Here is a 25,158-nt window from a genome sequence, read left to right as displayed (position 1 = left end):
TAACTTGAGGGAATTTCCCTTACCAGCAATAGTAGTGATAATAACTATGGCCAGAGCAGGTGAGCTTTAGTACAAGAGAAGCTTGAAGCAATGCAGCGTGCTGAATTTAAGACCTTCGGATTCATGTTCAACTGTTGCTCGTGCTCAGGGGCGCAAGCAATTCTTGCTCTTGGAGGGCCTTGGGCGTGGCCTCAGTGAGGGCTACTACAGCTTTAATACCTGCTGAACATATATTTATTATGAGTTCAGCATTCCCACCTAGGCCTATAATGGGGTGAACTTTTTTTGAAATTCTTTCAATGTTTTGAAAGTGTGTCTATGCCGTGCCGTTGAGGTTTCTACCGGCTAATAAGACAACTAGGTGCGAACATCGCAGCTTCCACTCTTCTCTTTCGTCATAGTGTGGAATTTAGGTTGATGATCCATGACAATAGCAATTTCTATGGATATGTCTTTGCTTAATGCTGCCTATGCTGAGTGCCGTCCCAGTTGAGCCGCTACTCTAGGCTGAAGCGCCGCTGGGACAATCCAAATATTCTTGGTACAGACAAAGCCTGGGCTCAACAGGGATTACGCTGAGGTGTAAGCAAGTACTGGACAATACACTGGAACCTGAACTGTGCGCAGTGCTATTGCGCACATATGCAACGAACTGGACTGCGGTGTGATACCTAGGGTCCACTGGATGATTATGGATTGGAAGTTCTCCAACGTTTGCTAAAGCTTACTATGTGAGGACGCTGGAGAGTAAGTTTTAACACAACAGTTACAAGTTGTGAGTGAGGCAGGCGTTCTGCTATAGGTAGGTTACGGTGAGGTTTAAGACTCTCTACGGCGGTACCTATTGGCATCTTCACTAAATTAATACGGCGTGAAATGATGCTAATATACCTATGCCAGTTCTGGCCCGGTCACAGCTTGTGAACGTATTTAAAGTTCACGGGCGGGTCTGGCCCGTTGCCTCTTGCACTCACCAACTGTCATGGCGCTCAGCAGCGGTCGCCGCTGCCACATTTCTTGGGTTCTGCCACAAGGGCGCTAAAGGGCTTGATTCTCATCTGCATCTTCATTTATAGTTCCATTTACCCACGGAAATCGCATCCCCGCTTCCGCACGCCCCCCACTCCGTAGATGTCTGTCGAACCAACACCAGGACAAGGCAGCAGCTGGGGCTGCGCGTCTTCCTGATAGTTCCATTACTCAGAGTTGCAGATTATTCATTTGTTGCTGTTTCGTGGAGTGGGTTTCTATGGACTTGCTTGGTGGACGAGCAACCAGAACCTGCCGTCGGCTGAGGACTGTATTTGCGGCTGTGCCGCGTCGCATGCGCATTCTTTTCAACATTAGCGAGCCATTCCTTTCCGCATATGCATTCGACCTGCACTTTATCTTTCACATTAGCTACAGCTGGGGCGTGGGGAGGCTTCTACGGGGTTAATCACGAGACTCCCTCAGTTACTGCCGTGGCAAATTGGGACAGGTGTCTCATCCACCGTAGTAGCGGGAAAGAAACACAGTAAAAGACCGTCAGAAGACAGAAGTGCTGCCGATCTGGGGCGGTGAGTGGGGTGCTTGTTGGTCAGCATAGCGTCGCTTGAGTCCGCGGAGCATTTCGTATCGTTGCATACGATTGTGCGAAGGTCACTGTATACTGCTGGCTTCCTGTCTGGTTGCCCTCTCCTATTTGAGGCTATTACGCGCGCATATTTATCCGGCCTGCTGACAGAGGGAGAAAGCGCCATCCTTTCGTTGATGCAGAGACGGCGACGGGGTCCGTTTTTGCGAGGCGCCAGTCTTTCTGGAGGTAGTCCATTTGTCTCCAACAGCATGAGCGAATTCTGTATTCGGCGGTGCGGGAACTGAGGGTTTGCACCTATTGCAGCCGTCAGTTGCTTGCATCTCGCGTCTTTAAACATAGAAACTACATGAAATTGCAGAGGAGGGTGTGGCCATGCCCTCACATCAGAGAGAGTCGAGGACTCGCGCTTCTGATGCGCAAAAACGCGATAGCTCCGGTGTCCGCATTTCTGTGAGCTCGGGACAGCCGCAGGATGCAAGTTCTTTAAGGGGTAGCGTGGCTCGCAGCCACAGTATAGAACCGTGGGACACTGCAGAAGCTGGCCGCAGTAAGCGGGCGACTGCAGCGACAGCTCCAGTATCGGCGTCAGGAAGTGCTGCTGACAGCAGTAGCAGGCGTGACAGCAGGAAAAATCGGCATGGAGCTGCCGCTGGTGCGTCGGCAGTTGATGCAAGCAGTGGTAGTAGCAGCTTCAGTTCGGCAACAAACCACCCGGGCGAGCCACCTCGGCGTGGTGGGTCTGGGACGCATGGCAGCATAAAGCCGCAGCATGTGGGCGGGTCTGTTGGCCAGCGCCGCAGTAGCAACGCCAGTTTGGGGTCAAATCGCTCTGACGACCCAGAGGAGGAGGCCACTTGCCCGTTATGCCTTGAGACCCTTGACGAAACGGACAGGGGTCTGTTTCCGTGTGAATGCGGCTACCAGGTGTGTACCGGGCCCATTAGGTCCTGAGAACTAATCATTTACGGGGGCGAAACATGCATTTCAGGGCCAACTGGTGGAGGATGTTGATTTCAGGCCGTAGATGATACCAACTGAGCCTTCGGAAATATCAACACTCATTGATTTGTTCATTGCCGATGCTTTTGCCCTTTGCTTCTGCCATATTACAGGTTTGTCTCTGGTGTCTGCATCATATCCGGGACCACTTGGCTAACAAGTGCCCGGCTTGCCGTCGAGACTATGATGAAAAGAAGTTTAAGTACGACCAGACGAGGGTTTTAGAGTGAGCTTCCGCACAGCTGCCAGGAGGATTAGAAAGGCATACACGTATCCACACACGAAGCACTCTCGCTTTGCGAATTTTTAACGATAGCTAACTGTATGTGCACACGTGTGAAACGGGCTGTGAACTTCTGAAGAGCCTGTCCGATGCATGAATAATCATGTCTCGCCCTAAATGCCTAACTCTTCCGGTCTGCTAGCACATCGGCTGGACGCTTTCAGTCGCGTTATGCCTGAGGGGAAAATGAGATTGGCGTGGTTGGACAGGCTGACAAAGCAAATCGGGCGCAAGTCAAGGGAGAAGGTATGTGGGGCGCCCGACCCGACGAGAACTGGTAGCAGCGCTGGTGGTGGCGGTGGCGGCAGCAGCAGCAGCTGCAACAGCAGCACCCGAACAGTCTGTGCCGTTGGACAAGCTAGGGGAGGCACAGCCAGGAGCGGTTCTACGTCCTCATACAGTTGCAGCGGGAGAGTCACCTCAGTTCAACATCCAGCAGGGGCTGACCGCCGAGGCTCAAGGGAGGCAGCAGCACCAGCACCTGCACAAGCAGCGGCTCTTAAGGACGTCCGGGTGATCCAGCGTTGTTTGGTGTATGTAATTGGTATTCCACCCTCAATTGCAAAGAAGGAGGTCAGTTTTGAAGGTCTTCTGTGCTTGAGTTTAGGGTTTGGAGTTGCAAGCTTACAGATGCTCTCCTGCGGAGGCCTGTGGCAGTATGCTTGTCTTGGTGAGGCGTATCCACGCAGTCCACCAAAGACGACTAGTCGGTAGTTTGAGGCCACTGTGCAACTGACCAAGGGGTTGTGTGTCCGTCTGTGTGGCTCTTTTACCGTTGGTGACGTGGATTACGGCCCGTGTGTCTTGACCTTTCCGCTGGTGTACATAGACAGGTAACGTATAAAGGAAGCTTTGAGGGGATGCATGGGGCTGATTTCTTTATTTTTCGCTCAAGAGAACCATTTTAGGTGTCTCCTGGGATTTCTTTGCAGATTCTGCGCCGACAAGAGTTTTTCGGGCAGTATGGCAAGGTCCTCCAGATTGTCGTCAATAAGAACCAGGGGTGACTTCTTGCTGCTAGATCTCTTGCTGGTTTTTCTGCTGTGGCTGTCTGGGCAGTTTCTTTGTGACGTAGTGCTCCAATGGGCTGGGATTTTTTTCGCCGAGAGAGTTGATGGTCGTGCAGATTTGTTCGCAGCCATTGGGGAGGACCATCTTTTGCAGTCTACGTCACATACTCAACAAGCAAAGAAGCTGTGGCAGCTATCCAAGGCGTTGACGGCGCGGTCTACGAAGGGCGAACTCTTAAGGCTTCCTTTGGCACCACCAAGTACTTGAGGCAAAACCTTTAATGAAAACAAAGTTACAGTCAGCTCCGTTTCGTTGTCTTGTGTTAGCATTCGTTGAATGGTTGCTGTGCGTGTATGTGTACTTTGGTTAACACGTACTGTGGGGCAGGGCTGCCTACTTGCAGTCTTGCGATTTTGCATTTTTCACCGGAGAGCGGTTGTTTTGCTAGTTTAGGCACCTTTGTTTGTGGATTTTGCATGGAATGAACTTTAGGTACTGTTCGCACTTTCTTAAGGGTGTCAAATGCCAAAACCCGGATTGCTCCTATCTGCACCAGCTCGGATCAGGCAAAGACAGGTTAGTTGCTCTTACCAGCAGTTTTCTGCTGCCACTCTCTCTCCGATTTGACCTTCGCTGCTCCTCCAGCTAAATATCTTGGAGGATTCTGCAGCCGTGAAATCAGTATAGCAACTGCTACGTGCTATTGGAGCATTGATAGGCCAGAAGCCATATTTTCACGCTGCAATCAGTAGCACAAACAGGTGAAGGTTCCTGAGGATGCTTTTTGCATCTGCTGCAGTTTCACGAAAGAGGCTATGATCAGTGCGAAACACCAATTCTTGGACCTGACGTTCCCAAGCAATTCGGAAAGGAAGCAAACGGGAAGTCTGTTTGGAAAAATTTTGGACTCGGGGAACCGCGGTGGCATGCAGAGGGAAGAGAAGGAGGTGGGTAACGTGCCCCTGTGTAATTAGCTTGTGAGTATGCGAGGACTGCAGTGGCTTTTTGGCATATCTTATGGGTGACTAGTGCGTACATACGTAGGACGGATCTTTGATTAGTGCACACTTTATGCGATTTCTATTCAACATACAGACTTCCGTGTGGCACAACCTGCACAGTCCCATCCGTGGCTTTAGCGTTCGTTTGGAAATGCAAGCAAGGAGCGGCTCACGAAGTCCCACTTTGTTTGTCTGTTTTTTTTCAGGGACAGGTGGACGTAGAAATGTAGGCCTTTTCATCACGTGCTTCGTCCTTTGATGGGACCTCTCTTTCCTGCTCGCCTTCACTGCTCGCCTAAATTTATCTTTGTCCTTTGTCGCCCTGCAATTACTTCTTGCCCCAGCTTTGTGGTGTGGCGTAACGTGGCAATAGGCTTTGGCCCTTTTTGCTGCCGGTTTGCATGCTGCCGGTTACAGTTTCCAAACTCGCGGCTTTTTTGGTAGCGGCGGTTTTCTTTCTAGGTTGTATCTCTAGTTGTTTGTGATTCTTCAGGAATGAGGCAGGGAAGGGGGATTGCATTGAAGACGAGGATTCCGATGAATTTTCATCTTCGCCGCAGGCTGCAGGGAGGGGAGGAAGCACAAATACAGCAGCAACAGTGCCTTCGTCCAGTGTCGCTGTTGTGACTAGTAGTGTGCATTCCATCGGAGCAGCACAGCCGACCTCAGCAGCAGCTGAAGGAGAAGATACCAGCGTCTGCGGAGGATCGAAGTCCAGATCAAAGCCACTGTCTAGCTCCTGTAACACATGGGCGTCAGTTGCGGCAGGAAGCGTGAAGCCGAGCTCTGTAGCGACAACAGCAGCAGCAACAGTAGCAGCGTCAGCATCTGTCCAGGAGAGCATTCCTGTCTGTAGTGGCGGCACCGACAAGATGCGGCAGCTTAAACACCAAAGTGAACACCATGAGGAGTCGGAAGACACACAACATGCAAAAGAAGAGGACACCAAGCGACTCACTATTGGCGGTTTGCCGGGCAGCATTACTGGGAACGTGGACAATGCCTTGCCGGATGCGTGTGACTTCCACGCGATGAATGAACATGAAGTTGCTGCAGCTGGCACAGAGTCTTTGCCGCCAGTTTGTGACGAGTCCAAAGTTACTGAAGCAGAAACGGAAAACTCCGCAGCGGAGAAGGGCGGCGCACATGCAGCCTCGTCGGACCGACCCGCAGATGCTGGTAACTTTAGGCAGCAGCAAGAGGAACAGCAACACCGAGAAGAAGACGTACCGCAACAAGCCGCAGGCTGGCCAGCACTAAAAGGGACGCTGCAGGCAATGGGCACCGAGTTTCGAGGGGCCCCTCTTCAGTCCATTGGGGAACTGGCACTGCCGGCCTCTCCTGCTACAGCTGGTGCTGATGAATGCCCGCAGCAACTACAAACGCTGCTCCCAGCGCAGCAGCAGCAGCGCCTCTTGCACCAAATGGAGCAGAATCAGAGACGATTGGCAACTATGCAGTTCGAAAGTACCGCATCTCAGTTGGTCAGCAGTGAATCAGCTGCTTCATTCCCAGCGGAACAGTTTATCCAACAACAGCAGCGTTTGCTCCGCCTCTGTGCGCCGGGTTGCATGGCTCAAGCAGCAGATCAGGTGGAGCCTGGAGGAGGCAGGTTTGGCCCGCCTCCGGGCCTTGAGGCGTTGGGTGGACCCAACAGTAAGAAAGGGTTCAGTGCAAGAGGCAGCAGCAGTAGTAGTAACAGTAGCAGTGGCAGCAGGTTTCACCTAGGCAGCGGAGGAGTTGATTTATCTGGAGATATTCTGGGACAACTGGTACCAAATGACGGTGTTGCTAGTGTGCCGTTTACTGGGCTTACAGTTCAGGGCGCCTCATCAGGCGGCGGCGGCAGCAGCAGCAGCAGCAGCAGCACATCTCGCTTTGCATTCGCATCAAAAGCAGCTGACGATGACGATGCACTATTTGAAATTCCGGGAGTTGAGGACTGTGTACAGTGGTTTACGACCCCCAGTAGAGCCTCGGCCGCTGAAGAGCAGACGCTGGCAGACACTCAACAGCACCACCAGCAACAGCTGGGGTCTATTCTCTCAAATAGAGAATTGCCTCCCCTGTTAAGTACAGGAGGTGGAAGCGAGCAGCTCTCTGCGCTGACTGATGGTAGCTGGACGCAGCAGCAGCAGCACAAAGATTTTGTTTTAGGGCCTGGAGTGGGCCTCGCTTCGCTGACTGCAGCTCATCAGCGGCAGCAGCACCAGCAGCGTCACCCCTCCGATTGGTGGCGAAATCTTCAGCTTCCTCCAGGCATGGTGATGCAAAATAAAGCTGACTTGGGGACTGGCGGTGGTGCCTCTGCCGCGGCTACTGCAATGGATCGTCTTGAGACGCTAAACGCCGGTAGAGGAGGGTGGAACGCCGGTAACTCTTGTTTTCTTGGGCATGAACAACAGCAGCAGCATGTGTTGCAGCAGGAACATCTCCAGCAACTGCTTCGCCAGCAACAACATATGGCTGTCCATCAATACCAACAGCCACAGCCCAGGGTGCGTACAGCAACGAACCCTGCAGAGCAACAGGCACACCAGCAGTCTCAGCTGATGCTGCAGCAACAACAGCAGCAGGAGCAGGAGTGTCAGTTTACTTTACTGCAACAATTGGTGCCCCCCCACACACTCAGTTGCGTTGGCTCGGAAGATCCAAAAGAAACAGTGAAGCTTCTTCTGTCTCTCATGCCGAACACCCTGAGCCAGGCCCAGCGAATGCCTCCACCGCAGCAACAACAGGTTCTTCGGTATGGAGACAACAGTAATGCCGCCTTCCCTCTTAATGCGCCGATGAGTCGGAACACGGATGCGTTGGCCCGAATGCTATCAGCAAGAGGGGGGGCCACTCCGGTCCTCCCTAGAACCCAAGTAGGTACAACTTCTGGCCCTTTGGGTCGAAACGTGGTCGATGATGCCCCTGATAACAGTTGGGGGGACGCTGTCGCTAATGCAGCAGCCCCTGAAAGTGGCCGCGGCCGATCTGCCCCACGCAAACGGTCTGGCTCTGTCGCTGACGTGGAAGAACGGGGCGGCGGACCTACTCGTGGGTTTTACTCCCAGCTTGGCTCACATGTTTCGGATTTCCAGCAAATTCCGTCGAGTTTGGATGCCCGAGGAGGGACTGGGCTTTCAGGAATGCCTGGGCGCCTCGGGCCATCAGGGGCCCCAGCAGCTACAGTAAGCCCCTCTGATGGAGAGACCTTGCCATCAGTCGGCATTGCAACCTCTCTTTCATCAGGAAATGATTTGCTTCCATTTTTGCAGAGACGGCGGATGCAACAGATACAACAGCAGCAGCTGCAGCAACTCCAGAGAGCCCTTGAGTCCCAGCGGCTGGAATGAGCAGGGGCAGGAGGCCCCTGCCACGCTGGACAAAATCTTGAGAACAAGACGGAGTCAGAGGGTCGGAGTTCGGAGTTTGGGTCAGGTGCTGCTTGTGTTTCTTTTCTGTGCCGCTTTCGGTTGTTTGCGAGTTTTGTTTGTCAATGCACGGATGCATCGAGCTCGCTGGGACTCTCCTGCGTTGCCCGCGGTCTGCGCAACTGGGTGGACCCGTAGCTGACTGGCTAGGTGTCTTCGTCCTTGGGGAGACAGCGTGAGGCTTGGGAGCTTCTCTCAGACAGTGATCGGAGGCGCTGAGATACGTGTCTCGCACCTCAGATATCACAATGCGAGGGCTGTTAGTGCAGCAGTTCTGTGCCGTATTGCTTCAAGGGTGATGCGCACTCACCCCCGGAAACAGAACATGAGTTACCCCAAAAGACCAGACCTTTCTTCTAACGTATCTGCCGATATTTGGGATAGTCGCGTGTATGTGTATGAGCTGTGCATATCAGTCCTTTGTGTTCGTTGCCGCACGTGTTGTGCCTGTAAACTAGGCCTCCAATCCCGACCCTTCAATACAGAAGAGAAGCCTTTTTCGTGCTGCTGCAAAGCGTCAGAATAGGAAGGATCACTTTCTTGCAACCGGGAGTTGATTGTCTTATCAACAGGGAAAGCGCATGAGTGAGTGCTTACAAGGGACTCGTGAAGTGCTTTATCACGAGGCCTAAACGCTGTTTCATAAGAGCGCCCGACATGGGTGGTCGCAATCATGGCGCCCGTCAATAACTAGTGTGCAAAGTGCAGTGAACACCACCTCTGTAGGATCAGTGCATCTATTTGTGCTGAAGTACAGGTCACTACTTTGGGAGACTCAGTAGCGAGCTTGAACAGTAAACGTTCTATGGTGCTCGCAACGCTGTTGCTGGAATCCTCCTGTTCTTACCGGCGGAGAGACCGGTACCACCGATAAGAGCGCGTGCCAGCATATCCATGTGCAAAAAACACCGAGACATTGTCAGCAGAAATGGTATGCAGATATGAAGCCAGCAAGCATGGCTAGAGACCGAAAGCGGTTAGTGCAAGCAGGCTCCACTTATTGTGGAACAGCCGACTACGATGGAATCATGGAGCAAGCAGGCGTTGAACTATGCAAGTCCACCATGCTCGCTTCGTTGTTTTGTAAAATTAGTACGTTTGGTAGACAATACTCCATAGGCAGTAGTGTGAATACCCCATATACCATAGTTACAGCGCGTCTAAAAAAGAGTGGAATCACACGTAGTAACGGAGTTTTCCCCTCGTGTGCAGACTTTGCAAAAGGAACTGTGGTGACCGTCCACTTTAGTGAAGACGTGGAGGCTGGTTTCAACATGAGACTCAGCAGGATTCTTGTTGCTTCTTGCCATGAAAAAAGCTCCAGAGAATGGACTGTCCATTGTGCACGCCCCATCCAGGTGACACTGGTTTAACGCCGGCAGTCATGATGGCAGCAGCTACAATTTATTACGGAATATTTTCCCAGCACCTTTAAATTTATCCAAATTGAGAAAGTTTTATGAGATGCTGTGACGCAACGACTGACTTACTCCCTCCAGCTGCCGAGCGGAATAGGACCACGTTTGCATTGACCATGTGAAACCAACCCTCTCTAAGAAGATTCGCGATTAGTGGCAGCTCTGTTTTCGTAATAGAATGTATGTCTTTCTAAAACAAGTCTGACAGAACGTATCTCTTCCTGAAGTAGGTCGAAGCCGAAATTCGTGCAGAGTATGCGCGTCTATAAGTGCTCCCAAGGAGATGCAATTTCCTACACTTGTGCTACTGTCACTCAGCACAAAATTCAGATCATACTAGTTGGATGTAAATTTACAGCATGGCATGCCATTCCATGCCTACGAGAAAGAAAACGCAGCTCTTTAGGGCCAATGAAGCCCAGCGGAATGCACGGCCACCATCAGTTTTGCTACACTTACTAGAGGTCCAAATGGTTGCATAGTTTACCAATAGAGGAAAATTCTCCAGCACAAGCTAATATCAAACGTTTTCGACCATGTTGATGAAGTGAGGGCGAGGGCGACAGACACTGGCAGACCTGCAATGAATGCTCTTGGACAGATCACCGTGGCTGCAACGAAGCAAAATCGCTGCAAAAAGTGCTCTGTACATTTATGAAACGCAGCATTTTAAATATGCGAAACGAAGGGAAATAAAAGGCTCATGAGCGCGAGGGAGCACGAGCACGCAGGAAGCTCAAGGTCACTTCATCACCGGACCAAACCGCCCAGCCATCATCAGGCAAACCGAGAAGGAACACACTAGGAACTGCTTCAAGCAGCGGCTTCACAAATTATTAAAAACTATTTTCCATTGGACACCTTTAGTTTTTTAGTAGCACTGATGGCTAGATGAATTGGCTTTCCGTGTGCAGCAGTGGGTAGCTTCCTTTGCCGGTCTGCTGTAACACTTCTCAGTCCCTTCGACAGAATACTTATTCGCATCGCGGCCTCTTCCATTTTACTCCAATTATGGATTTGCTTTTGCGCCTATTTGCATTCGTTGCAGCCCTAATATTTGATTCCAGTGCTTCGACACGGTATCAGTTTGGCTTCATCCGTGTTGCTTGCATAGCGGTCGACGCCATAACACCGTTTTTTATCGCAGGGGAAGCTGCAAAGCCGAGAGAAAGAATGTCTGATCAAAACTTCAGCACCCCTCGTTCTGATGAGAGGGCATATCAAAGAGAGGAGCAGCACTCGTTTTCCGCCCACGAGCCTGGCGACCACTTTACTGAAGCCCAGCAAACTTGGCAGCATTCCCTGGAGCCACCAGCAACCGACCCACCATCTAATAGGGAGGGGGCAAACTCCTCTCCTGGCAGCTTAGGAGGGGTTTCCAATCAATCAACCCTCAATGACCTTAGGAAGCATGGCACTCAAATGACAAAAGAAGAACTAAAGCAAGCAGAGGAGATTTTAAAGACCAAGTACGGAGCTATCGACACTCAGGAGAAAGGAGGAACATAACGGTGAAGCACTACGAATGAAGGTGACAAATGGTTGGTCACAAGCGGTCGTCACCCCAAAGAGCCGTCAAGGGACGCTGCAAGAGCCTCTCCATTCTGCATTATCATCGCATGCTCTCTGTATCAACTTAAGGCTTGGTTCGTAGGTACAGAAGTGTTCTTACGCCAATCCAGAATGTTTTATATGGAGCTACTTGGATTCTGAAGTATTCGGTCCATGGCGTCGCAACTCGAAATTTGGCGGAAGTGTGTTCATAACGTCACTGTGGGTCTGGAAACGAGCCGCATTAGTGCAGATGTATGAGTCAAGGCAGTTCCGTTCCAGCCAGTAGCGCTCCAGCTAGACACGTTTGGAAACAAAGTGCTCTATAAGAATTATGTTGGATTACCTCATCAGTCACACTATCAGCCATATAGGGTACATGTATCCAGTCCTACGGCTGTATAGACTCATTGTCACGCTTCCACGCCATTGCTCACGCTGGCGACTGAGAAACGTGCCACTTCGAAGCATTGCGCTTCTCGTGGCAGTAGAGGCAAACGTTGAAAATGCAGTTCTTTCGCGCTGCTCAGGGAGCTTCTCTTCGTCTCAGATGAACATTGATGTACCACTCTTTCACACTTTTCTTACTTTTAGGATTGGGACTGATTGAACGTTGCTCCGAAAGGCGAAGAAAGAGCGAGAAACTCATTCTTTGCATGGAGAAGGGCTTGATCTATGGAATGTTAGGCTGGTGGGTAAATGACTATGGGCATGGACGCATGCGTCATCATTTCCTGGATGGTTCGCTAGAACCAGAGTCCCTGTCCCCAGCATCATATATTGGGCACCTTCATACACCTCTGTCTGTAGACTACGCCTCACTGCCTAACAGCTGACTGAGGCTCCCTACTGCCAAAGCTCAAAGTCAGTGTGCGAAGTATTACTGAGTCTGATATGCGCCTGATCACCAGCTGGCATCTTCGCCGCTGACACCACCATGGCTCTTTCTCACTATTGCCGAAGCTGTCACCGACCGTACAGAGTATTCTGTTCCAGGTAATGTGGTGCACTTTTGGTCCAAGCTTAGGGCTGCACAACAGGGGCTTTTTCGCGGCTGATCCCTCCATGCAGCTATCATTGGTTGTGGGATTCCCAGATGGTGTGAAGGACAACCGGGACTGCTCCCATTCATTTGAGCTTTGCACACATGCAGTGGAAAGGCCTTTGGGTGATTGAGTGTCGTTCTGCGTTTGTGTATAATTCCCAGCCATGTAAACAGTTGCGTTTTGAAGCGTTCGTTTGGCAGCTGCACGCAGCGATGCGTGACTTATCCCGTGTTTGAAGCTCATACAAAACGTGAAGCAAAACTACATGATATCTGAACTTTCTGCTGCGTCTAACGCAGTTGAAGATTGCACAGTGGCCTTCGTATTATCGTTTTTTATCGGCCTTATAATTATACAGCAAGGACAGAGAGCACTCGAGTTGCGGAGTCATTTTTTAATTACCTAGTATGTACGTTAATTGGATGGTCAGCTAGAATGGATAAGCAATGATCTTCAGGGCTGTTTCATCTCGCCAGCAAAAATGCAACGCTTCGTAGTCCTTGCGTAAATGAACGTATTTAAAAACTTGCTGCCATTCTATAAAGCTAGTGCGTCACGCACTAGAGTACTCAGTGACGGCTCTGACTTTCCTTAAGTGCTGAATTACGATGAAAACCAATTCATGGGAGCCCGAATGTTATTCAGAATTCGTAGAGAGCATAAAATTTGAGTCGTGTTATTTTTGTCTCATGTCACACGCGGAGCGTTTAGCCTAGGAGCTAGGCATCATAGCTATTTGGAGTTTCTGGCCATTTTTGTGGTTAATGCATAGATAGCGATTCCGCCCTGAAATGCCACAAGGTTCCCAATAACAGAAAGTGCGCTTTGTGCATCGCCGCTAGTAGCACTATCGAGCCCATATGAGCAAAGATTTGATAACAAGAAGCTGACTAGACTAAAAGCTTGAGAAATAACCCAGCTGCTGTGTCCGAATGCTGGCCTAAATGAAGTACTCAGTATTGTGGTACGAAGACCCCATGGCAATGTCATTAGAGGATATGGCAACACTACAATGTGTTTTGGTGCGCAGACTGACCACACAAGGCGTGTGGGCGTCATGGCTTAGTGCTAATCATAGCACTTCAATAAATGGTGTTTTTAGATGACGACAGCTTCCCTAAGTCTTCTCTGTATGGATGAAGGCAGAACTGTGAAGGCGTTTTGCCTATCCAGACTGTGAGCTGGATAAAGCATAGGTTCCAAGTACTAAAGAAATCGAAATGTGCACCTTTGTGTGTGGTGAAGCAAGTGTTGCTGATGTGACGCTACCTCGCTTTTTTCTTGTCAATGTTGTATGAGGCTGCACCTTCAAGAGAGTGGAAGTTGTTCAGAATGCGGGGAAACATAATGTCAATCTGCTTCGCCTCTTCAGTTGATGCTGTTGCACTAGGTTTGTTCTATGCCATCTGCAGTCACCCAGCTGCGAAACTACGCTGAGTGCGCAATAGAACGTCAGCTGCATGATTCGCACTTCGGTTGTCTGTTGTCTCCTCAATAATTAGCATGTACGTCTCCTTTTTAGGTATAAGCAGACAAAAGTCAAGTCTGTTGACGATCCTGGAGACACTTGAGTTGTCCCGTAAACTGCATTAACTCGTGGTCGCATGCTACATGCCAAAAGTGCGAACAGAGCATTTTTCTTCTTGCAGCATTCGCACGATGTTGTTGTCCCGGAGCTTAAAAAATGTGTATGTGTGAAGGAAGTGAGTTTAGCACGATATTAATATCCGTAAGGATTCGCGAGAATATATGTTGAGCACAATTCATATCGGGCACTGATCAAGGGCTTATTGTGTTCAATATACAATACTTGTTGCAGTTTTCCTTTGTGCTGCAAAGCCGTCTGCCATTGTATAAGGGTGTCCAAGGTGAAGTCATCAAACCCACTTTCTCAGGAGCGACCCTGGCCTGAACGTTCTGTTGTTTACACTACCCCATAATTCTGCTAGCTCCTCGCCAACAGGGACGAAAAATGGATGCCTTGGCCTTGCATTTGAAATTGCGTCTTTACTCTACAGGTGATATTGCGCGCAATAAAAGTTCCACAGCGTTTACCAGAGCGAACGCTTGTGTCTAAAATGTGCTCACGGTTGTTTTCGAGCTACTAGCCATCTTGTTCAATTCTATCACGTTGCTAGAGCTATTGAGAGCAATACTGCGTGCCGTCAGCACCTGTAGCCGGCGTCGTCCTTCTCACAAGTGCGATCGTAATATCGTTTTACGCTTGTTGCAACCGTCGAAACCTTAAAATCCTGGAGAGCCGGCAAATTCAGCCTATGGCCTTGCCTAACCCTCAGTTTGTCAAGAAAATGTGGGGATCGGCAGAAGAAAGCTCTACTTACGATGACATCGTTGGCACAAACAACAGCTCTTCAATCGTTGTCGTGAAATCAACCTTCTCTGGCGAGTCTTCGTCTGTCTTGTGTGGCATCACCCTCTTAGGTGATATTTTACTTTACTTCCTGGCTGAGCTGGCTACATGGCTCATTAGTCGACAAGCGTGAGTTGCGGAAAGCCACTCACGTAATGGCCGTTGTCTTCGGAATCCCTATGCCCTTTAAAAGCGCCAGCCGCTGATAGTGCTTCTGCAGCTGCATTGCCCTTAAAAATGTGAAAGAGCGTCGCTCTCATCCCTGTCTGGCGGGACTAAGCGGGAATCTGGGGGCTGCAATCCAAACGCTTCCTTGCACTCTCTCCGAAATCTGCCCAAGTGCAGCTCTTGCAGTAGACGGCCAGTCGGTGCGAGGAAAACACTGTCCTGTGGAATAAACAAACAAACCCATGCACGCACGAATGCATATATGCACAAATAGCTACATGTGCTAATGCCGCAACAAAAATTCAGGGGCAACGAAAACGAAATCGCGGCGTGTGTTGCTCCGCAGGCGCTGTCTTGGTACGCTACAAAGAGACTCACTTGCGACTCTTCGCCAACCGCGGAAGGCCTTCGCTTCACCACTATATACTTGAGAGATTCGCACTCAGATATCAGGTCTACCAACGAATCGAGTTCTGTGGGGCCATCGACCGCAGAATCCGAAATAAAACAACTTTCAACGAATCAGAGCACTTTAACCCACTGCCGCATAAAAGTAGGGGACATGAGCGAAGATATTAGCTGCATGTGTCGACTGCCAACTTCACTGATGTATGCAACCGCTGAAAACAGCTATACGGGTATCTGCTTGTCTCCCCATTGCTTACTCTGTGACAGCTCTCTACACTGAACCGCCTTCAGCAGTGAAGCATCTGTGAGGCATAAAGCATAAACACACTGGCTCAGATTATTTATTTTATCAAGCCTTCTGAATAGATGGCCCTTCTATTTTGGTCGATTCGCACAACTGAGACATGCGGATGTTGATAATTTCTAGGCTTAGTCGCTGCCGAAGAGAACAAAGCAGCCTGCCGCATTGCATTCCCACGCTACGGAGACACAGCGGCTAAATGTGACCTCACCATCAAAGTCTCGCAGAAGATCTTGACGGCCTACAATCCACAGATTAGACTTTAACGTCCTTAAGGGCAGTTCCGCTTGTAAGCACAAAAATTGCGTGCTCAGAAAAAGCAAAAACCCGCGAAGCTCCTCTTCGCCTGCGTTGCAAAAGAAACAGAAATATGCCTGTTACGCAAACATAACGAAAGGAGTACTATTTCTGCAGTTGACCGCTGGACGCCTTTTCTGCTGCGGCACGACTATGCCATTAAGCATAAGCACTGCTGGAAGACAGCGTTGTCACTCTTCGGCAGTTACTCAGCAGCTACAACATAACTAGGTTCAGGCGCTGCTTGACTCCGCTAAACGCAAAACAACTGCGATGAGGACAAAGAATGTTGTTCTGCTGTGAGTTTATGTCCATACTTTTTCCACAAACTCTGCCTCTCCTTTCTGTACGCGGAGCTAGCCTCCACCAGACACTGCTTTCCATACTCACTGTACGCAGCTAATGCCTCAGTGATACTATCCTCGTGTACTGCTGATATACGAGACACCTTACGGCAACTACCCACAGGATAGGCACTGAACCACCCAACAAAATGCTGTGCGGTCGTGAGGCACATCCAGGATCAAGTTGAACTCTGTGCTTTGCGAAGAAAAAGGCTTACGCGTGGAACGGATACACCGAAGATGAGGAATAAGATGAAGGTCTTGACGAAAAACGACGTATTTGACCCCTGTTGGCAAGATTGCCAGAAAGAAAACATACGATGTACTGCTCAACTACGTCGGGTGAACAGATAGCACCGACCTGTCTTCGTAGACGTGGAAATGAAAAAGCTGTGTTCACCTTTGGTTAGAAAGGACAGGAGGTGAAGACCGAAACACGATGCAGCTATTCCTGCCGTGCGATCTGCGTAGCAAGCAAACGACCAGCTCAGCTGAGGCTCTCACGCCATATCGCTACGTACTTTGCTTTGTACAATCGTTGCCATTTCGTAAGGCCACAGAAGCAGCAGAAACACGTATGCCGCTGTGTGTAAGTAGTTTCGGATGCTCGTCCCGAGTTTATGCACATTTTTTTCAGTTATGCTATGGCGATTTAGTCGATATGAAGTATGCCGGCAACCAACATTCTCCCTAAAATCTATAGATTTGCAATCAGTTTGTGAAGAGGGCCCTGGGCCAATGCGTGAATATAAATACATTCCGCAAGCAACAAAGAGGTGGACTGCTCACCAAGGATAAGTGTTGTGAGGTTTCTCTTACGAAGAAGCATAGGAGAGGCCATCCAACACCGTCTCAAGTCATCAAGTCGAACTGGTGACGGCCCCGAAAGCAACAGAATAGCTGTGGTGCGCGTCGCATATAGAGTTATGTCCTACAGAGGAGCAAGCCGCAGCACAAAGAGGGCTCCATGCTTACCAAGTACTTCGGCTGGTGCTCGCTTAATGAAACTGAGCCCGCGCTTTGGTGCAGAAGCCCCGGCATGCAGGTTCGCCATGGCCACTTTGATACATTGCCGACGCAGGTGCTGTTGGACACTGACCTGCTCCTGCACTTGCGAATCTTGCTGGGTCTCTGATCTGCTTGGTTCACTCTCCACGTGTGGCTTGCAACGGAATGTGGTTCTGTCGACATCAAAAGCCACGTCATCCACCGGTTGGCTGGTTTGTGGCCCTTCATTTCTTGTCGAAATCTGATCTACCCGAGGGCAGTCAGCTGAAGCGTAATCATTTGGATATAATGCGTCCCCTTGGCGGCCGCTTTGGACCTCCTTGAGTCTCTGTAATAGAATGGCGGGGGATAAAGAAGCAGCCTCCTCCTCATGCTCTAATATTACTTGCAGACAGCGATCAGAAATTGCCTCAGCTTCACATGCTAATGACGACGAGGAGGAATATCCGCCGAAATGCTGGTGTTCGACTCGCAGTGGTGATGTACTTCCAGGGAATTGCAGATATTCTGCTTCGTCACAATGGATCGCCCTTGCCTCGCCTTCTGGGGGCTCAGCTCCCGTGTCCTGGCTCTCGAGAGATCCGCTCCGGTTCACGGCACCCGTTAGCTGTAAGTCCGAGAGAATAGGCTCTGAACGTTTCCCCTGGTTTCCCTTACGCAACATAGTTCAGCTTTCTTGCCGGTTATCACCTCCACCTGTGTGCACTGGCTGCGCCTTGAAAGATTCAGGTCCACAAAAAATCCTGTGCCAGGAAGAACCTATGAATCTAGTAACCGGAGAAAGATTGCCAGATTCGCACCTTGTCCCTAAGTATGAGGATGAGGCGGTTCGAGAAAATTGTTCTAGAGCTTCTGTTACACCACTCTAGCGCACCGCAACTGATTTCGAGAAGTGCCTGTAGAAGAAAGAAGAGATAAACTGATCCGGTTTTCTGTTACGTTGCAAGGTAAAAGGCTCTCAGCAGCATACTTAATTGAGTCTTTTCAGTGATGAACATTATCGAAAATAACAAGTGCGCAGTGGGAACAGAGCCGACTACGGGGCTCGAACCCGCGACCACCAGCTTAAAAGGCTGGCGCTCTACCGACTGAGCTAAATCGGCTGTATCGATCTCCCTTCTGTCACGGGCAATTATTCTTTCAGTAACCTAAAGACATAGCTGAGAAGCACGGTAAAATAAACTTCATGCGATCACATTGATGCCTTATTAAATGTTCAGGTCAGTTATCTGCAATTGAGTAGAACTACCTGAACAGGACTGCTCGCAATGTGTACTGTCTTGCTAATAATGAAATCACAGTCACACTGATTATTCCGGTTGGGCTGCGTATTTGCTGGGAGTTAGTGCGCTGTATACCAGCGTGCATAAGAGGAACCATCTCATACTTGCTCATTTTGCCGCTGATCACAGGCAGACGATAACTGTGTGCTCTTGCAATACTGCGTACTCTTGCAATACTGTCAAGCAGCAACCGAAATGCATCCATGCTCTTTCAATTCCGATAGTGAATCCGCATTACGCCCTGCTTGCGCATTGCGTAACAAGCACAGAGACGCCTACACTGCTTAGTAATGCAGCTGCCGAACGGGCGGAAAGCCCGATCTCTATTATACGCCATCGCGCAAGCAAACAAACTCAGCGTTCTGGCAGTACGCTGTAGAATTTCCCTTGTAGCCAACTGTTTTTTTGACTCACTCAGGAATCTGCCTGCGAAGTTGCAGTGACGTCCAAGCGTTCTAATGCAACGTGCGATGTTGAAAGAGTCTCCTTGCAATCGCTCTTTAGAGTTCAAGAGTCAAGGACGGTGCACCGTTATACATGCAAAACCAAGTCACCATGTACCTTCGTGATCCTAGGAGCAAGTGAAGCGAAATTCAAAAGCGTAACGCAGAGAAGAGCCGACTACGGGGCTCGAACCCGCGACCACCAGCTTAAAAGGCTGGCGCTCTACCGACTGAGCTAAATCGGCTGGGGGATGATGTGCTCATAGACTACAAAGTAACTACGTTTTATACGGAAGAATGCGTCGAACCTCCCGGAGATTTCCCTGCAAGCCTCTGCATCTACGGTGCACGTTGCTTCCTACATACAATCTCAGCTGCCCGTTGCTTGTAAAGTTGCCTGTTAAGTTGTTTAACTGAAACTGGGTCGAGGATGTGTCAGGCACGTGGACTCGTGGATGCTGCATTTGATCTAAGAGAAGCTATATCTGGGCGTCTGTGCATGCTCACTTCTGCGCGGTATTGATCAGCTCTTTCAACCCCTGGCCACAGTGCTTGAAAAACGACTTTCCCATGTGTCCCCAGTCCCGCAGTGGGAAGTCTTTCATTACATATGCCCCAGTGCAGTTTGCATGGCCAGAAAAGCGTGCTTTTACGGCGCAGCTGATGCGGCGCAGCGTCAACAATCTGCGGTGTTGCTGCCGGTGAACAACGAGTCTAAGTGAAATGCACCGCTACGCTGAACCGTGTGTCCTCATGAAATAGGCGACGACGCCTGAGGTTTGCCAATGCAGTGCTGCGGCCAAACATTTTGTTACATGAAGAATGTTCATGACTTTACTCCCGAGGAGCTTAAAAAAAGAGCTAAGTAACAAAAACAACGGTGCGTGGATGTTTGTAACAGGCAACAGCCTCTGCACCTTCTCGAAGCGCCTCCTTCCTGTCCTTAAAAGTGTCATGTGCTTAGGGGCAAAATATTTGGGGATGAAGGAGTGACGGCCGGGCGGCTGCCGAATGCGGCATCATGCTGCTGCGTTCGTAGCGCTGATTGCGGTGTCAGGCTTTGACAGTCATCTGTATGCGGCGATGCGACTGACCTCTGCCTCGCTGCTAACGGATCGAGTGGCGAGATATGCCCGTGGGATGGAGCAACCGTCGCCGCATCCTGGGATGTCGACTGCACAGGCGGCGGGTTTGGCGCTGAAGGCTGCTGCCCCGAAGCGGTGTTGCCGCCTTGGGGAGAAACAGGCACCACGTCGTGTCCTTGGGTTGGTGCAGATAAATATCTATCCTCTGGGAACGCAAGCTTCAATGCCTCCAATTGCCTGTAATTTTCCAGTGCCTCTTTGCACCTTAGAGCCTTTCGTGGATTAGATCGAAGGCCAGCTAGGAGGTCTTCCGCTAAAAGTTGAGGCTGACAATGGCGGGATCCCCGTGGCCGCCGCATCCCCTCTTGCTGCTGTCGTCGATGTTCTACACCTTTTTCCACCTGCCAAAGCAACCAGAATTTGGTGGATCATACACCAAACGCATAGTTCAAGCACACACTGAAAGTCTGAAAACTCGCGCCCTTTCTTCCTGGCTCAGTAGGGCTGCAGTACCACAGCCACAAGTGCGAGTCTCTAAATCCTTCAACTGCAAGAGCCTACAATCCACATGCTTGAGTAGATATTTGTACAAGGGCACTAAGACTGCGCATGTACTGCTCTAGAGACTTCTAAACCTCTCAGTGAAACTAAAAACGCTCGCAGTGGGTACTGATTACTACAAGTCTTACGAGGTCATCGACAAAGTCCAGAGCTAGCTGAACTGTCAACTCCAGTGCCTCTGCCGCCACTGCCATATCTGGACTTAAAAATGCCTCCATTATGGCTGCAACTGAAAACATGAAGACAAAGGGCCAGCCAGCCAGGCCGGCAGCATGCACAAGAATAGGGAGGACTCCACGCGAGCCATGGGCCTCATAAACTTTGCAACCGGAAAAAAGAAGTGCACCTCCTGCCATGCCCAGTAGGCTGCGGTGAAAGCCTCTACGCTCCCCATGCCAACACTGCCGCTATGCCACACAGCTCGCATCGAGCCCTCAAGCGCTCACATTAAGCCCTGTGTGACTGACCCTAGACACTTACAACATTCTGACTATATCTTTGCCCTACCGTCTTCAGTGAAATCTAGAAGGTCGTGGACGGAAAAGCCTTCGTCTGTCGCACGTGCTGCCCCGTGCGAGTCAGCCTCCTGGTCTGCTGTCTCTGCCGCTTCCATGACCTCCCTGACAAGGTCGGCAACAGTCGAGGAACTCCCAGGACGCGCAGCAATCTGCACTGCCTCCATAGGGGCCGCTGCAAGAATGATAGTTGATGGTGAGGGGGGGTTCTTTGGTATCCCATGGGGGTTCACCCGCCCGGGGAATGAACGTTGAGATAGAGGCTGAGCACCCATCAGACCGGGACCAGCTGCGGTGCTGTTGATGCCGGTACTCTTAGGGGTTCCCATGTGTGGCAGAGAAGCTGTGTCCGTGTGCTGCGCATGTTGTTGCTGCAGCAACGGATTCTGTCCATGCAGGTGCTGCAACTGTTGCTGCTGCAATTGCTGCGACTGCAACTGCTGATGGCTCAGCTGTGGTGGCTGCTGCAGTGACCCTTGTTGCTGGTGGTGACTGAGCTGTTGCTGCCCACCATAGAGCTGGTGCTGCTTTTGCAGGAAATGGCGCTGCGAGCTTGGAAGCGTGTGCTGTGGCTGTAATTGGAGCTGCTGCTGGTGCTGCAGATGCTGCTGCAACTGCATTGATGGCTGCTGCGTTAGTTGCTGCTGTATAGGTGGGCGCTGTATATATTGCTGCTGCTGTAGATGCTGCATCGGCATAGGCTGTGAAGGAAGTGGGAAGGAATGAGGTGAAATTCCATGTAGAGAGCCCAAACGTGCTTGCTGCTGCTGCTGCAGCATGTGTTGCTGCAGCTGTTGCTGCAACTGAGGTTGCTGCTGCTGCTGAGCGAGCAGTTGCTGGGGGTGTTGGAGCACGGACTGTTGTAATGGCACGTGTTGACCTTGAGGTGAAAGCACTGTATGCTGTTGCTGCGTCATTGCTTGCTGCAGCACCTGCTGACTCATTTGCTGCTGTGCTGATTGTTGCCGTTGCTGCAACAGCAGCATCTGCTGCTGCTGCTGTTGAGACGGGCCCTTCACCGGCGGTGTCGAATTCATATTTAAATTCGTTCAACGAAACTTTTAGCGGCTCAGTAGTTGTCGAAAGACATGCGCACAGCAACGACGAAGGGAAACTGTCCCGAAATGGCCTAAAGCGGAGGCTTCACACACAGAGAGCCGGAGATGAGAGCCCGAATGGCCTTTCAACGAAGAGATAACATCAAGTGAACAGAGAAGAGGATGCCCAAAACAACATCGGAGGCCGATGGCCACAAAAGTGGTTTTCTCGACGATGCCGTGCCTTAAGAGCCTGAGCAAGATGATGGGCTCAGCCAATCCTGAGATCCGAACACATGAAAGCACAAACTCTGCAACTTAAGTGGATCTACACCTAGAAAACACTACCATTTTCTTAGATTTTGTCTGGGCACACCAAGAAAGTCAGTAGGGCAGGCGAGAACATTTGGAGCTTCCAATGGAACAAAAGGCAGCGGAAGTCTCCAATGTGAAGCTTCGTTGAAGAGGTCTTTATATAGCTCATATGATCAAATGTTTCATCTTAAGGGTCGTCACAGACAGAAGGACCAGGGGCCCTGAGAGGGGGCCCTCAAGGTATGCTGACACAGCCCCGAAAGATTGTGGATGGCTGAAAAGTGTAGCAAGCCAGTATTGCGTCCTTCTAATTCAAAAGAACTATTCGAAATCTAATTCGTGGGGCGTTGTGGGACCAATTATGAATCAAGGTCTACTGAATACTGTGGCTGGTGGCATGAACTCCTATGTGAACTCTCTCCTTTTCCTCTTGGCTCGTTTGAAACAGAACTCGTTCGTATTGTTTTCTTTGTAGGATATTGGTACATTAGGAGCATACTTCTTCTCTTCAGCATATTAAATGGCCTTTTGCCTTAACTTCCAGGACCCGTTGCAGCGCTACCAATAGTGCGCCAAAGGACAAATTACTTCTGGTCCCTGATTTAAGCGAAAGCCTTTCCCTGGCTTTGAGGTATAAACGCTAAGTGAGGCTCTCCGTATCGTGCGCTAAGGGATCTACCCGATGCAGCGCTCGCCGCGGCCCTCGCGAACTTCCGGAGCTCCTGAAGCATCCAATCCTGCGCTTCTTCCGGAGACGCCTACGACTACGCCCTTCGCCGCTGATGCCTCCCGTCGCCCCAAGCGGACGAGGGCTGTGAGCGCTCAGAGAACTCCTACGCTTCCAGCCGTCGAGTCGGAGGAAGACAGCGACAGCGAGCAATGTATAACGTTTGAAGGGGATGAAGGGCTTGATGTTTCTTTTCCCTTGAAGGCAATAGAGAAGATATTTCGCTGTTCTCTCTGCAGCGGCTACTTCAGAGACGCTGTCACCATCAAGGAATGCTTACATACCTTTTGTCGTTGGTGTCTGTATGACTACGTAGACGGGGGAGAGACAGAGGAGGTCTGCTGCCCTTACTGCGAAAGAAATATGCAGCTTTTGACTCCGCACAGAGATGGTGAGGCCACACGGAAACACCATTTGCCTGTTCACTTCGGAGGTGCACTGCTTACATGGTGTAGTGTTGGGGCCGGGCTTGACGTCTTCGGTACTTTGTTGCTGTATGTTTTTTGTTTAGGGGCAGGCAAAGACTGCAGGCACTACATGCCTCGCGTCACAGCAGCCTGCGTTGCCGGTGCTGGGGGCGTGGTAGGCGGCAGTAATAGCAGCGGCGCCACAGCGTCAGCGCCAGCAGCAAACGCGGCAGTTCTGTTTGATCGCACAATGCAGAACGTTGTCGACAAGCTCTTTCCTCATTTTGCATATCAGGAGCGGCTGGAAGAGGAGGAGCTGCAGCGGTATATGCAGCTGCACCAACATAAGCAGCTGCCTCCTGAATACCTTACAGGCTGTCTCACACTGGGACCATTCAGGCGAGAGGCCGTGTCACATAGGAGAGCTCGTCTCGAAGCTAGAGCTGCAGCAGAAGAGGCACTGGGCTACCTGCACCTCAAACCCTCAATGTCACTAGAATCGAAACACGAGCATCAGCAAGCGTTGCACCATCAGCAACAGCAAAAAAATATCGACGCGCCACGAGGCTTAATTCAGAAGGACCAGCGCGGTGTAGTGCAGAAGGAGCGAGAGGGATTGCGCAGCAACAGCAGGAGAGGTGAACAGCAAAAACTGCAGCAGCAGCAGTCGCTAGACGAATTTGTAGACCAGCTGTTAGGCTCGCCTACATTCTTTGACGACCAGCAGACAACAGCCATTGCGCTTTTACCAGACACTTATCAGGGCCAATTGATGGAAGCTCGCGTGCAGCACCAAGCAGCACAGTCGTGCTCAGGGGAAGGTGCACTAATGGGCGAAAGCCGCCGTCAGGAGGCTCATGGCCTGCCGCTTCCACTGAAACTGCCGCTCATTAATCGCCCTTACTTACGCGTGCCGAGCCGGATGTCGATCCAGCTTGTTCTGAGGTATCTTGCATTGCAGCTGCAGCCTCTACTGTTCACAAAGGGTCCTACGGGAATTCTAACGAATAGAGACCGTGTCCCGGTGCTTGGAAATGCGTACAAAGAAGGCGTTAGTGACGTAGCAGGGTCCCCTGAAGACCCATTGGACCTAGAGGTGGCCCTAGAGCTGACCTTAGAGGGGCGCGTGCTTGGAAGGAGTCACTCAATAGATTTTGTGCGCAAGGCCAGACGTCTTAACTGCGCAGGCAAGTGCCTACTGCTGCAGTACAGGTATTCCGCCCAAACAGAAGCTAGAGTCATCGCCTACCACGTGAATGCGGTCAAGCGAGGCTGTACAACACCGCAAGAAGATTCATTTGTGGGAAGGGGAACCAGTGAGGCCAGAGGTCCGCCTTCAGCCGTCGCGTCAGCCATTTCGTAAGTCATGAAACGTACAGTTGCTGCCTGATGGTCACCGTGTACTAACAGCTCGAACAGCCTGCCACTGCGAGCCTGTTTTCCCGGATTTTGGGTTTACAGTGGCCACACTGTCTGCATGGCCCACCTCAAGTTCTCAAGATGGGAGCATTCTCCCTACGCTACGCTGCGACGAAGACCACTGGGTGTGCACCGCCGTCAGCGGGCAGCCATATGCCCTTT

The 25,158-nt window shown here is 50.7% G+C and overlaps 7 protein-coding genes across 7 annotated transcripts; 3 read left to right on the top strand and 4 right to left on the bottom strand.

Annotated features, from left to right (window-relative positions):
* Positions 1-1,951: 1,951 nt before the first annotated feature.
* Positions 1,952-8,214, top strand: ETH_00019895 (RRM domain-containing protein, putative; the record flags this gene model as incomplete). The annotated part of the gene is made up of 9 exons (XM_013375838.1): positions 1,952-2,503; positions 2,692-2,804; positions 3,026-3,434; positions 3,794-3,864; positions 4,000-4,131; positions 4,365-4,448; positions 4,672-4,819; positions 5,080-5,099; positions 5,367-8,214. 9 exons carry the CDS (start codon positions 1,952-1,954, stop codon positions 8,212-8,214), a joined length of 4,377 nt encoding a protein of 1,458 aa, XP_013231292.1.
* Positions 8,215-10,721: 2,507 nt separating this feature from the next.
* Positions 10,722-11,219, top strand: ETH_00019890 (uncharacterized protein; the record flags this gene model as incomplete). Its single annotated transcript, XM_013375837.1, has 1 exon — positions 10,722-11,219. One exon carries the CDS (start codon positions 10,722-10,724, stop codon positions 11,217-11,219), a length of 498 nt encoding a protein of 165 aa, XP_013231291.1.
* Positions 11,220-12,079: 860 nt separating this feature from the next.
* ETH_00019885 (uncharacterized protein) lies at positions 12,080-12,550 on the bottom strand (the record flags this gene model as incomplete). Its single annotated transcript, XM_013375836.1, has 1 exon — positions 12,080-12,550. One exon carries the CDS (start codon positions 12,548-12,550, stop codon positions 12,080-12,082), a length of 471 nt encoding a protein of 156 aa, XP_013231290.1.
* A 2,359-nt stretch (positions 12,551-14,909) lies between these two features.
* On the bottom strand, positions 14,910-15,504 carry ETH_00019880 (uncharacterized protein; the record flags this gene model as incomplete). Its single annotated transcript, XM_013375835.1, has 3 exons — positions 14,910-15,065; positions 15,225-15,319; positions 15,483-15,504. The coding sequence occupies 3 exons, from the start codon at positions 15,502-15,504 to the stop codon at positions 14,910-14,912; spliced, it is 273 nt and encodes a 90-aa protein (XP_013231289.1).
* Positions 15,505-15,683: 179 nt separating this feature from the next.
* Positions 15,684-17,868, bottom strand: ETH_00019875 (uncharacterized protein; the record flags this gene model as incomplete). The annotated part of the gene is made up of 4 exons (XM_013375834.1): positions 15,684-15,901; positions 16,597-16,659; positions 16,986-17,127; positions 17,296-17,868. 4 exons carry the CDS (start codon positions 17,866-17,868, stop codon positions 15,684-15,686), a joined length of 996 nt encoding a protein of 331 aa, XP_013231288.1.
* A 2,014-nt stretch (positions 17,869-19,882) lies between these two features.
* Positions 19,883-22,128, bottom strand: ETH_00019870 (uncharacterized protein; the record flags this gene model as incomplete). Its single annotated transcript, XM_013375833.1, has 3 exons — positions 19,883-20,416; positions 20,705-20,805; positions 21,084-22,128. The coding sequence occupies 3 exons, from the start codon at positions 22,126-22,128 to the stop codon at positions 19,883-19,885; spliced, it is 1,680 nt and encodes a 559-aa protein (XP_013231287.1).
* Positions 22,129-23,125: 997 nt separating this feature from the next.
* Positions 23,126-24,940, top strand: ETH_00019865 (zinc finger (C3HC4 RING finger) protein, putative; the record flags this gene model as incomplete). Its single annotated transcript, XM_013375832.1, has 2 exons — positions 23,126-23,561; positions 23,682-24,940. The coding sequence occupies 2 exons, from the start codon at positions 23,126-23,128 to the stop codon at positions 24,938-24,940; spliced, it is 1,695 nt and encodes a 564-aa protein (XP_013231286.1).
* Positions 24,941-25,158: the final 218 nt, after the last annotated feature.

Source organism: Eimeria tenella, genomic scaffold (assembly GCF_000499545.2).
Source record: "Eimeria tenella Houghton genomic scaffold, Eth_scaff3, whole genome shotgun sequence".
In the NCBI taxonomy this organism is placed as follows: domain Eukaryota; phylum Apicomplexa; class Conoidasida; order Eucoccidiorida; family Eimeriidae; genus Eimeria; species Eimeria tenella.
This window is presented reverse-complemented; position numbering and strand designations above follow the sequence as displayed.